This window comes from Lissotriton helveticus, chromosome 6 (genome assembly GCF_964261635.1).
Source record: "Lissotriton helveticus chromosome 6, aLisHel1.1, whole genome shotgun sequence".
Taxonomy (NCBI): domain Eukaryota; kingdom Metazoa; phylum Chordata; class Amphibia; order Caudata; family Salamandridae; genus Lissotriton; species Lissotriton helveticus.
The window spans coordinates 1,776,855,016-1,776,867,822 of record NC_136067.1 but is presented as its reverse complement, the minus strand read 5'-3'; the positions used below and the strand labels follow the sequence as shown (position 1 = coordinate 1,776,867,822).

Genomic DNA, 12,807 nt, shown 5'->3' with positions numbered 1-12,807 from the left:
AATTCATTTTTAGGAAAGTATCCTATCACTACGTTTCAGTGATAACATTTCTCTCTCCATTCACTCATGCCTACAAACAAGATTGGTTTATATATCCCCATCATGACGCGAAGGGGAGAACAAAGTACCTGATTTTGGCATGTCTTTAGTGCGCCCATGAGTTGTCTCTGTTGTACAGGTGCACACCATTAATCAGCAACCAGCTTTCAGACACTCAAGTTCTAATGAAAAGTGCATAGTCAAGTGGGGTGGAGGCTTTATTAGCATTTGTATTGCAAGTCCAGGGTGTTTGATATTTGGTGTGTATTCAAACTTCCGCTATCGACGCCACATGCATCATGTACACATTACTGGAGAATCTACATTGAACATCTCCAAATAGTCTTTTAGAATAAATATCTGCGTCATTGCCCAAAGGCTTTTGCCTGCCAATGTACTCTAGCTCTCTCGCCTTCTACTGAGTACTAGGTGTCACCTAGTAACTTGCAATCTCGGCAGACAGTGACTGGCATCTGCAGTAAATTAATCCACAACACCAACCTAACTGATAACATGCTGTCTACTTTCCTAAAAAAGCAAAATAGGCACAGTGCCCTGACTGGACTCATTTTCACCAAGCTTTTGTTTTATTTTGCCTTGGCTTTTCCATTGGTAAAGAAGGATAAATAATGTTCCATTCCAACCAAAAGTTGTGCATCAATTGGACTTGAATGAAGCGCTGTGTTCCAGCCCAGAGACCCAGAAACAGCTCCATGCTCGTTGCAATTTCCTTCCAGGTCAGGACAACACACAGAATCTGGAGAAGCCCAGGGGATGGAAGCTCCCCTTATTCAATATACATCTATATTGTGTAGATGTCCTCGGTCACATGGGTGGCCCAACTAACCTAAAACTGGTACTGCTTAATTCCAAGATTTTAGTTCCTGTAGTCCGGTACTCCTGTAGGCATAAGTTGGTAAGCAGTTGTATTGGATTGATGGGAGGCCTGGTCACCCCCAAATGGGTTGTTCCATCAAATAAATCCCACTGTAGAATCAGGACATATGTACCGATTGACTGGGCGTCCTGAATTTCATCAGACACATCGGTGAAAAATTAGGGCAAAGGGCAAATCTCCCAGAGCAAACTAGATAAACTGTTATAGTATGTCTGGAACAACTGACCCAAAGACTGCAGGCCATAAAACAAAGACTATGCAAAAAGTGAAAGTTCTCAAAGTTTGCGTAGAGTATGCAAACTCTTTTTCATAGATGGCCATTGGCTTGGTAGTTTGGTTTGCCCTGTTCCCATCATGCACTGGGACAGGAACAGACTAATTTGCATATAGCCAGGTTCTGAGCTGGGATGGTGCAGTGAGCTAAAAAAACGGTGATGGATTAAAACCATGATCTATTGACTTGGTAAGAGTATTCTGCATCATTCAGAAACTCTGTCCATCACCACCCCCTTTTCCAATATCGGTTTTATCCACACTATGTGTGGGAGGGTATACTCAGACGTGAGTCCCTTGCTCATTGCACCATCAGGATTCAAGCAAGCCGGGCCGAAGAAGGCTGTGATGCCAGAAACCGGTCACCGGAAGCTTGTTTCCTTCCCAGTATAAGAATTGGCTTGGTAGTTTGGTTTGCCCTGTTCCCATCATGCACTGGGACAGGAACAGACTAATTTGCATATAGCCAGGTTCTGAGCTGGGATGGTGCAGTGAGCTAAAAAACGGTGATGGATTGAAACCATGATCTATTGACTTGGTAAGAGTATTCTGCATCATTCAGAAACTCTGTCCATCACCACCCCCCTTTTCTAAAATCGGTTTTATCCACACTATGTGTGGGAGGGTATACTCAGACGTGAGTCCCTTGCTCATTGCACCATCAGGATTCAAGCAAGCCGGGCCGAAGAAGGCTGTGATGCCAGAAACCGGTCCCGGGAAGCTTGTTTCCTTCCCAGTATAAGAATTGGCTTGGTAGTTTGGTTTGCCCTGTTCCCATCATGCACTGGGACAGGAACAGACTAATTTGCATATAGCCAGGTTCTGAGCTGGGATGGTGCAGTGAGCTAAAAAACGGTGATGGATTAAAACCATGATCTATTGACTTGGTAAGAGTATTCTGCATCATTCAGAAACTCTGTCCATCACCACCCCCCTTTTCCAAAATCATTTGCCATGGGGTTACATATTACATGAAAAGCAGAGCCTTACTGCGTAAGTGCTATAAAGCGGTTGGTGTGTAGACTGACCTGAAGAGGTGACAGTGCCTTGTGACTTTATATGTATGATCACTTTAACTGACGTATCTTTCATTCCACTAAACAAAGGCCTATTTCGTTCCAAAGACACATCTTACACTAGATATTGAGTTTTTATTTAAATGACATCTCTCATATAGCATCTGAGAGCCCTAAAATAAAAATAAAAATACAGACACTGCCCTGTACACGTGCTCTCCCACAGGACCCAAAGAAATAGAAGAGATAAAGGGTTGGTGCTGACAATAGTTGAGCCTAAAGATTGTCATAATAAAGGCACATTAAGGAAGACTTTACATTCAATGTATCTGCTGTCTCCTATATTAACAAACACTGGGAAAGACTCTAGAGTGGACCTTGAAAATCCAGCATACTTTAAATTTATTTTTAACAAACATAGGCCTTGGGTATTAAAAGTGCAGAAGGAATAAAACGTAAAAATGTTTTGTCCAATTCTTGACAAAGAAAAAAAGTACTAAATAACGAATTGCAAAAATAAATTAAAAAAATAACATGGAAGAAAAGCACAAAAAAGAAAACGGACTGGCCTACCAGCCCTCTCATAGTAGGGAACTACATTTTAGACAGATGTACACAAGCTAAATGCTATCACTCACAATAAAGAGTAGTTGAGGTGGGCTGACCCACAGCCTGCATGCTGTATGATGTGTCGGCAGAAGAAAGATGTGATTGACATTTCAACAGACCAATGCATGACGGGAACTTACCAAAAGCCAATGCAAGTATATACGCAATTTTATTAAGAGTTATTTGGAAAACATGAGTCTGGTGAGATAGCTATAAACACCTATGGTTCAGACATAAAATGGGTGACAGGTTCCCACGCACAAAGATGAAGCATGGTAGGGGAACAATATCAGGATTTCACTTGTTCAAGACAAATGGGTACTGTTTCCAAAGAATACAATCAGTGAACACTGTCTGCAGAAGGCACAGGCGGGAGCCAACAGAAATGTGTTTTTTTTCCAAGGAAGGAGGCTAAGGTACCAGGGGCAGAATAGAACCTTTAAAAACAATACTTACGACTTTCTGATGCGTTCCAAAGAATCTTTATCTTTAGCAACCATGTCTGCTAAAATATGCTGCACTCCTGTTTGCACTTCAAGCAGCGAAGCCAATCCTATAATCAGACAAAAAGTGACAACATGTTATAATTCACTATCAAAGGCCGATCATACTGGTTATAAAATGCTTAACATGATCATAAACGGGAAAACACAAGTTATTAACCCTTAAAATGCATCCAGAGGAGCACCTCCTTTACTTAGACTATTCTTCTGGTGCAAACCGCCCATTTGCTTTAATTTTTTCGTCATGCACTGGTATGGATTCCTGTCATACCTAATGATTTCTTTTGAAGGGATATCAAAGGTTGTTATTGCGTGGAAAAATCACTAGAAAAAATATGTCATAAAGCCTATTTGAAATAGAGGGATTATTTGCATTTAAGTAATATCTTGCTAAGGGGTACGTTTCGGACATTAAGGAGCAAACCTCAGATACCACTATTGCTAAATATGGAGAGAAGACGGCTGAAATAGAGAACCGGGATGCACTGTTGCAGAAATAAATGACATTTACAAGTAATGGAACAGAGACATTACTGTTGAGCAAATAAGGACAATGTAAAGGGCTGTGAAATGGCAGAAACAAGAGGAGCAATACTGTTGAAGTTGAGGAGCCATGGAGTCTGCCATTCCAATAATTTAAAAAAGACTGCGGAGACGAGGGGGGATCATAATGTAATCGTCAAATTAAAGTTGCGTCTAAGATGTGGTTCTCAGAGTACTTTCAGTTCAGGGAGATTCCGTCAAACAATGATGCCCTTCTTCACACTCTGAACTGTGTTCTTCTGCTCTATAATCTCTTGGGAGCATGTAGGATGAGAAAATTAGTCCATCACTGAAATCACACCAAAATCATCCTGTGCAGTGTATGGAACATCAAGAAAAAGAGGCTAAATGAAATATGTCTGCTGGGGACATAGGTGCAAAGTGAACTGCTACAGAATCCTTACCTCTAGCGGTGCAGGCCTGAGAGAACAAGTAGTTTTTCCATACCTCAGCCTTTTTTTACTAATATAGTGGAAATACCGTGTGTTGTCAAGAAAGAAAATTAAAGATTGATGAATATTTATGAATATGAACAGTAAAGAAGGGGTAAAACTCAGCCTTTTAAGTGTTAATCTTAACTGTCAAGGATGACATCAGGCCCCTAGCAACTGCAACTCTATGTGTCCTACTGCCAGAAATGGGTTTATTAATTTGGGAGGGCTGGGCAGCCTCACCAACTCAATAAATACTCTCTGCATAGGACAAAACACAGTTCTGAGAGAATCACTGCTAAACTTGTGATAGCCATGGTACAAGCAGCAGGCAATAAGACACTTGACAACTACTTCTCCTGGAGACTACAACCACAGTGCCTCCATTATAATCAACAAGGGGGGGCGGGCAAGCCATACACAGATCAATACTTTAAAGAGAAGGATGGTACTGCTAGCAAAAATGTAGTGCAATTCTAAGATTACATACTGACTTTTCTGAGAGGCATGTGTATAAATGCAACATGGAAATTGTGTCAGTTAATAAGAAATGGGGGTGAATTTACAATCCTCTAGGGTGGCCTACCCAGAAATGGCTACTCGACTACATCCATGATTCGAAGAAGTAGGCAAGCTAGGCAACATGGCGAAACAGACAAGACCAGCAGAATGTCAGCCTGACTGATCAAAAGTGAAATGGCGGTCAGACTTTAGCGAGGCGAAATATCACCCGACAATGGGTGCACCAAAGGCTCCTGAATTGTTAGTGGAAGAGGGATTTAGACAGATGTGTGTTGGCGGGAAAAAAACTAATATGAGGGGATAGAATGCCTTAACAAATGGGGCTATATCTGGTCATGCTGGAAATCATACAGAAGACTGAAGATGGGGTGAGGGGCAGCTGCGCTACAACGTGCAAAGTGTTTCCCGGAGAGGGCACGCTGCTGATGTAAGGGGACAAGGGAGTCCAGTCATCCACTACTGTATTAAGATCCTTTTACGGTATGTAGAGCTCTATTGCCTTTGTATGTTCCTTTTTTGTCAATAAAAAGACTTACCAAAAAAATGAAAAAGGCAAACAAACCATTTCCGCGCTGAGGACTATGGAAGGTGAAACGGCCAACACACAAGTAGGAGGAAATAAAGTTGTGCAAGTATATTATAATATAAGAGGTCTGCAATCTTTCTGAAATAAATCAGACTCTAATGTGTTGATAATAGGCAATCTCTGACACACCGAATCACCTTTTGTAAAGAAATAACATAGTAGCGCAACTATATCAACTTATTACAGTCGAGCCAGGACTTCACAGTGCCTGCTCACAGAGCCAGCAGCCAAGGGGAATGGGAAAGGCAGGTCAGGTCATGGAGCACAATTAAAGTAGATGCTTAAAAAAGGCAACCGAAATGTGGCTATTCTTTATTCTGCACCTATTGTCTAGCTGTACAGTGACGAGCAGAAAGGAGATATTTATGCCAACTTTTTTATTTTTGCACTCCTTATGTAGATATTGCAAAGTTAGAATCTGTCTGCATGCTGCTACACATTTCGAGCTACTGTATTTTTGGGGGGAAAAAACTGTCTTGTATTAAACTGATTGTCCTATCTTTTTGCCATAAATATCTACAGCTTTTTGAAGCGTTTAATTTTGCTCTAGAGATTCTATTTTTATTCTACATGTTTGCCAACATTCTCTCTCTTTCACGTGAAAGAACTTCGCATCAAGGATTTAAGAGTTCTGTGGCAAGGTGATTTTGTGCCATGTATTTTAGGAAATAAAGTAACCCCTGCATACATGATAAGGATACTGCAGTCACATCAGAGTTCCATAACCTTATAAAGAAACTCTGCCCCTGGGCACATTCCTTTATATGGTCATTGAACTCCTCAGTGACTTGTAATATCCGTAGAATATATGACAGGGGGGACTTTATACTGTATTTAAAAAAATACACTGCACTGCAAGAATCCCATGATGACAGTATGCATATGCACTTAAGACAGGTAAACTTGTGGAAATTATCACTGGCACAAACTACAGAACTAGATGAATCTCAGAGCAGAGGAGAATAACATAGAAATAAAAAAACGAATGGCACGAAAATCACTAGGTCACAACGGATTCCAACCCACATTTTTTAAAACATGCTGTTGCATACGGCTTCACGTATATCAAGATGCACAGAGGATTGGGACAATGCCATAGACTTGTAGGTAAGCAATACTGCTTCCATTACCAGAAATCCCCCAAAACCTGTTGGTTGAATCAGTCAGTCAGTCAAAATAGCAGTATTTCGATTACTAGCAGCCCGTCCCGACGTTGTCTGGGTATGAAATAGAATGTGTGTAATGTGTGTATTTGGCAAGGGCAATTTATTTTAAAATCTCGCGGTAGACAACATTTTTTGTTTCATTAGAATAGGGACAGAGAAGGCCCAGCTGCAGCCCTGGTTGATGTTAGCAGGCGCGTGTAATTGGTGTAGTGATCCTCCGCCTGAGCCCGGCTACAGCCCTGGTTGATGTTAGCAGGCGCGTGTAATGTCGTTGAATGAGAGAGTTATCAGCCACGGGTAAATCCGTTTAATGAGAGATTTGAGTGACAGCGAGTAGGAGAGGCCGCAGTAATTGCCCCCGCAGACACGCTCATTTGCGTGTTCCCCGGCTTGAGGCCCAGATGCAGGCCTGTTTGATGTTAGCAGGCGCGTGTTCCCCCGCTTGAGGCCCAGCTGCAGCCCTGGTTAATGTTATCAGGCGCGTGTAATTTCGTTGAATGAGAGAGTTCAGTAACAGCGCGCTGGAGAGGCTGCAGTAACGTTACTTACCAGGCCTCCAGGTGAACGCGTTTGTCATGCCCCAGCACTTGGCCACAGCAGACGATCTTCTGATTAATGTACGACCCACATGGCATGAAGGGCGGAACGTAGCACACGCCCCCAGCGTTTCTCACGCCCCCAGCGTGCCCCTTGATGCGGTGCAAGTGCGTTCACATGGCATGAAGGCCGGACACACGCCCCCAGCGTTTCTCACGCCCCCAGCGTGTCACGTCCCCAGCATGCCCCTTGATGCTGCGCAGCAACATTATTGGCGCTTGTATGTACGACTCACATGGCACGAAGGGCGGACACACACCCCCAGCGTTTGCCACGCCCCCAGCACACGCCCACAGCCCACGATGTGATGGCCGTACCACATGCCCCCAGCGTTAGTCACGCCCCCAGCCCACGCCCACAGCACAACGCAGACACGCCCACAAGGGAATACTTTGCTGGCACGTTCTTTTACCTTTTAAATGTATAGAGGAGTTGGCCTACGGCTAAGGCGCTCGACCTCGGACCTGGGGATCTGGCTTCAAGTCTTGGTAACGACGCCAAACATCCTGTGATTCTGGGCAAATCATGTAATCTCCCCGTGCCTAACAAAAATGAATGTGTGTCCTCATGTAACGTAACTGGTGCTATGTAAAGCACTCTGATGCCTGATTCAGTTCGGGTCAAGTTCGCGCTATATAAAACTTTGCAAAAAAAAAAATATATACATATATATGGTGGCCGTCTGCATAGCCCATGTCCTTCTGCTGCAACTGCCCTTTCCAACGCTGAATTGGGTGTTGTGATTGGTGCTGTGGTTACTGAGATTACCGGCCTCAAAGGTTTGGGCTCTCTCTTTATAATATTAGTATGGATACATATCTTAAAAGCTGCAAATTCCAGAGTAAAAAATTATACAAATAGGATAAAATGCATTTTCACATTAGACAAAATACCATAATCATTGATCTCAAAGATTCATTAAAAAGAGAAGAATAAATAGATAAAAGTAACTATTTCAATTTAAAAGCCGTGCCAAATGTATGATCAGCAAACACATGACCACAGTGCAAATTAAGAATTGACATTCAAGTTTCTCAGTATAATGCTCCGTGCCCATCTAAAGAATTTGGCCAGTCCGAAAGCATCAACTCACCCCCTCTCCATATTTAATACAGATAGCAAGCTTCTTGGCAATGTATTAGCAAACAGAATTATACCCCTAATAAACAATCTAATACACCCAGGCCAATCGTGGTAATTCTACAAAGAACACAGCAGCATAAGATGTCTTGTCCATGTAATGAGTAGAAGCACCACTGAGGGAGGGTATATCTTCAGTTGCAGCAATGGCAATGGAGAACGCTTTTGAATTAGGATCTGGAAAGAGATCGGTCTTTGTCCGTAGATTAATAACTCAATCAGACTCTTAAACACCAACCCCATGGCCAGCGTAAAAACTGCGAGGTTAATCTCTGAGCCAATACAACTACTAAGGGGCACGCAAAAGTAGGGTCCATTGTCCCCACTCTTATTTGCCCTCGAGATGGAACTCCTGGTTAAGAAATTTAGAAATACAGGTGCAGAACAAGGAACCTACAAAGAGGGGGGGAAGTCACACTATCTCCCTATATGCTTATGACAAATTACTCTAAGACATAGAATATAGCCTTGATGGTGTACTGAGAGCTCTTGAAACATTCAATATTGTCCTGAGATTACATGTCAATAAAAAGTCGTCAGGCCTTTTTTAGCGTAAATTAATTCTTGAATCAGTCATCCCACAACTCCTCAACTTTCCTCTTTAATGGGAACATTCCACTTTAAATACATGGATATTAGAATGTACCAACAAATTCCTGACTAGATATATGGAAACCTAGCTATAACTGTTGCTAGTACCAGAGTGTCGTAGTCATTTTGAATAAAGTTCCCATTTCAGTAACGGGAGAGCCATCATTACGTTTGTACTGATGCCCCGTTTTTTGTTTTTTTTGCAACAATACCAGTGTAACCTCATAAAAGGTTTTTTACAAAAACAGATGAAAGACTGAATGGTGTAAAATGAGGAAACAAAGACACACAATAGCCCTAGCCAAACTGACTGGATCTCTCACAGAGGGAAGCTCAGCGGCCCCCAACATTGAGTACCGCAGTCCAGATGTCAAACTGCAGTGAATAGCACAGTGGTATGCAGATCTGCTGTCCCCAGAAGCATTACATCTGTAGGAGGTACTGGGAGGAAACAACACTGTTAAGCAGGGTCATCGCACATCAAAGAAGAAAGCATTATGCTTTAATGGTGACAAACCGCTGTTGGTATGGGGTGTTACAGAAGACTAAAACTATACCAGCCTATGCCGTGTTTCTGCCCCTGTGGTACATCCTGCAGAGCAAGCAAATAGCATATGCTGCAAATGCGCATGCCTAGACCGCTTCTGGTGTGGTGTGATATGGTATTGTAGTGTGTGTTTGGTATTCCCATTTGTAGTGCATGTGTATTAGTTGGGATGGGATCCTGGTGCCTGCATCACAAGCTATAGGAAACTGGTAGAATGGTGAGAACGGTCACACGTTTCAATCTAAGCAACAAGAATATTGCATCCCGGCTGGCCAATTCATAACATTTAACACACTGAGCTGGGTAATTAAGTATAAATTCCCCAAAATCAAAAGAAGGCCATACCCAATTTACAAACTTTAAGGGAGAGATTGGCGACTGATGCAGAACAAGAGTGAGAACAGTTCCCCAAAATAGTATCAAGAAACACTAAATCCAAATTAATGTAACATATCAATCAATCAATCAGAGTACTTGTAAAGCACGCTACTCACCCGTGAGGGTCTCAAGGCACTGAGGGGAGGGGGGTGCCGCTATTGCTCGAAGAGCCAGGTCTTGAGGAGTCTTCTGAAGACAAGTAGGGCTTGGGTCTGCCGTAGGTGGGTAGGGAGGGTGTTCCAGGTCTTGCCGGCGAGGTAGGAGAAGGATGTGCCGCCGGAGGACGTTCGTTGGATGCGGGGGACAGCGGCGAGGGGGATGCTGGAGGAGCGGAGCTGGCGGGTAGGGGTGTAGAAGCGGAGTCTGCTGGTCAGGTAGGCTGGTCCACCGTTGTGGAGTGCTTTGTGTGCGTGGGTGAGGAGCTTTAAGGTGATCCTCTTGTCGACGGGGAGCCAGTGTAGGTCTCTCAGGTAGGGGGTGATGTGGCTGCGGCGGGGGGCGTTGACGATCAGTCGGACGGAGGCGTTTTGGATGCGTTGTAGTCGTCGTAGGTGTTTGGCTAGGATTCCTGCATAGAGTGCGTTGCCATAGTCCAGTCTGCTGCTGACGAGGGCCTGTGTCACCGTTCTTCTTGTTTTGGTCGGGATCAACTTGTAGATCCTGTGGAGCATGCAGAGGGTGTTGTAGAAGGAGCAGGAGGAGGAGACAGCGTTGACCTGCTTAAACATGGAGAGGGAAGAGTCGAGGATGAATCCTAGGTTGCGTTCATGGTCCTTGTGAGGGAGAGGATGAGCTGGGTGTCATCGGCTTTCTCCAACATTGGGTCAATAAGTATTCTATCTTCGAGTGGGGAGAATTCTGCTAATTGCTCTCCGTCCGGAATGTGTCTCCTTAAGGCATGTCTTAGTTGTAGGTATCGGAGGAATTTTTAATGGGTAATGTTATACTCCACTTTTAGGTCTTAGACGTCTATCAAAGTTTGCCACCTCCATAGATCCCCTGGATTTTCAATCCCTATGATCTGCTATTTATGAAATCCCTTTAGCTGGCCCACCTTTCGCAGCAGGTCACATCCCACAGCGGTGTCCATCCCGTCAATTTGTCTTTCCAGCCTGGGAATATAGTTGCTTCCCTCCACAAGCTTACCGTTGTTTGTGTGTATAGGTAGTGTGTTTCATGCCGATCTAAAGTATGGCGCAGCTAAGTAACCTCTCTGTCCCATGTAATGATGGTCAACTCTGTATGTCGGTTCCTCCTGTCACGTGAACACCCACTCATTTATAGTTACTAATTGCGCTGCCCAATAGTATTTTCTAATGTCGGGATTTGCCAGTCCGCCCTTGAACACACTCCACTGCAGCTTATGTAGGGCGAGTCTAGACTGCCCTCCATTCCATAAAAGTTGCCTTAGTTCACTATCTATCTTCTTAAAGAAGTTATTCGGTATTTTACAAGGGGTATTTTGTAGAATGTATAAAAATCTTGGTAAAGCCATCATCTTGAATAAGGCAGCCCGCCCCCATTTAAGACAGTGGAAGTTTCCTCCAGTGTAGAATATCTCTGCGCAGTCAGTCCAGTTGGGGATTTAGGTTGCCTTCTAGGAATTAATTCACTATCTGACTTTGAGATTATTATGCCAAGGTATTTGAATTTGTCTTTTAATACTAGGGAACTAGCACTTGATGGTAGACGTGGGGTCCCCCAGGCTAGTACGTAGAGGAGGAATTTGTTCCTGTTTATCTTATATCCCGAGTAACTTCCAAACAATTGGACTATATGAATTATTAACCCAATTGAGGACTTTGGGTTGGTGGCATACAACAATATTAGTCCGTGCATTTATTTTAAATGCATTTTTTACTTAGTAATTTATTTTGGCATATTTTATTATGATGGTATTTTGCAGTTTGTGCTAAAGGTCACCTGCTCCCCCAAGCAGCGCACGTGCAGCCCTATCCGGCTGGTCATGTCCTGGTAGCTACGGGACCCCAGCATAGTCATCAAAGGCCCCACTATGTGCAGTGCACTTCCAGAGAGTACACTGTAGACACTTGCTCTCTGCCTCACAGCTCTGCAGCCTGCCATCTCTAGTGGAGCACCAAACTTTCAAGAGCTGCCCCCTCTCTCTCCGCATCCACCACCAGGGGAGACTACAGCACCGCATTTGCGGCGGACTGGAGGAATAGAGTGAATATTTAAAGGAAAGAGTTGCTGGCACAGGAGCATCTCTCATTTTAGTGTTAAGGAAAGGTAGATTTCAATAAGTTTACATTTCAAATGTCTTCCAGTCTGTGCTCCAGACACAGCTTTTGTGTAGTGATGCCCCTCATAGAAGGACTGTCGCCAGCCTGGAGCACCCACATCAGATGCACAGGGATGTGCACTGAAGAGTCATTAAGGTAGACAAATGCTTGGGCTCACCAAAAGGGTCTCTTTCAACCTGCAGCTTCACCACTACTCGCCCATAGCATCAACAAAAAAGGGCACTGGTTCAGGAAGTCTAATCAGCAGCTGTTTGCTAACAAAGTGTTAATTGAATTTGTAAAGGGAGCCCTTTCACCACCTCCTTACTCACACGTCACCAGTGTTTGCATCCCCTGCCCTCCAGCCAATGGAATGAAGGTAATACACTTCGACTGCCTTGGAACTGGTCCTCATCTTCCATCTGGTGCCAATGCATCCCAAAGGCATTTAAATGTATCCCACTCTGCTGTATAATTAGTGCTTAGTCAAACCTGAGAATGATCCCCAGAACCTTTTTTTCAATGTGTACATTATTTCCCATGTATTTTCTCGACAAATGTGTCCAGCCAATATTTTTCTCTTTCAGCCCTTGAGCTAAACAACTGACCTGGCTGGATCAGTGGTCTAGCAGTAGTCTAGTAATGGAGAGATGGTTTACCTGTTTCTAGTACCAATTAAAATGTCTAATATAACACAATCTTCACAAGTAAATAATGTTTCTATA

The 12,807-nt window shown here is 43.5% G+C and overlaps 1 protein-coding gene across 1 annotated transcript in view; it reads right to left on the bottom strand.

Moving 5' to 3' along the window:
- The window catches only part of SRBD1 (S1 RNA binding domain 1), a 781,048-nt gene that overhangs the window by 532,020 nt on the left and 236,221 nt on the right, over positions 1–12,807 (bottom strand). Inside the window, exon 9 of the mRNA XM_078649673.1 lies at positions 3,292–3,388. Coding sequence (XP_078505799.1) covers positions 3,292–3,388 — 97 coding nt within the window. The remainder of the gene's footprint in view (positions 1–3,291; positions 3,389–12,807) is intronic.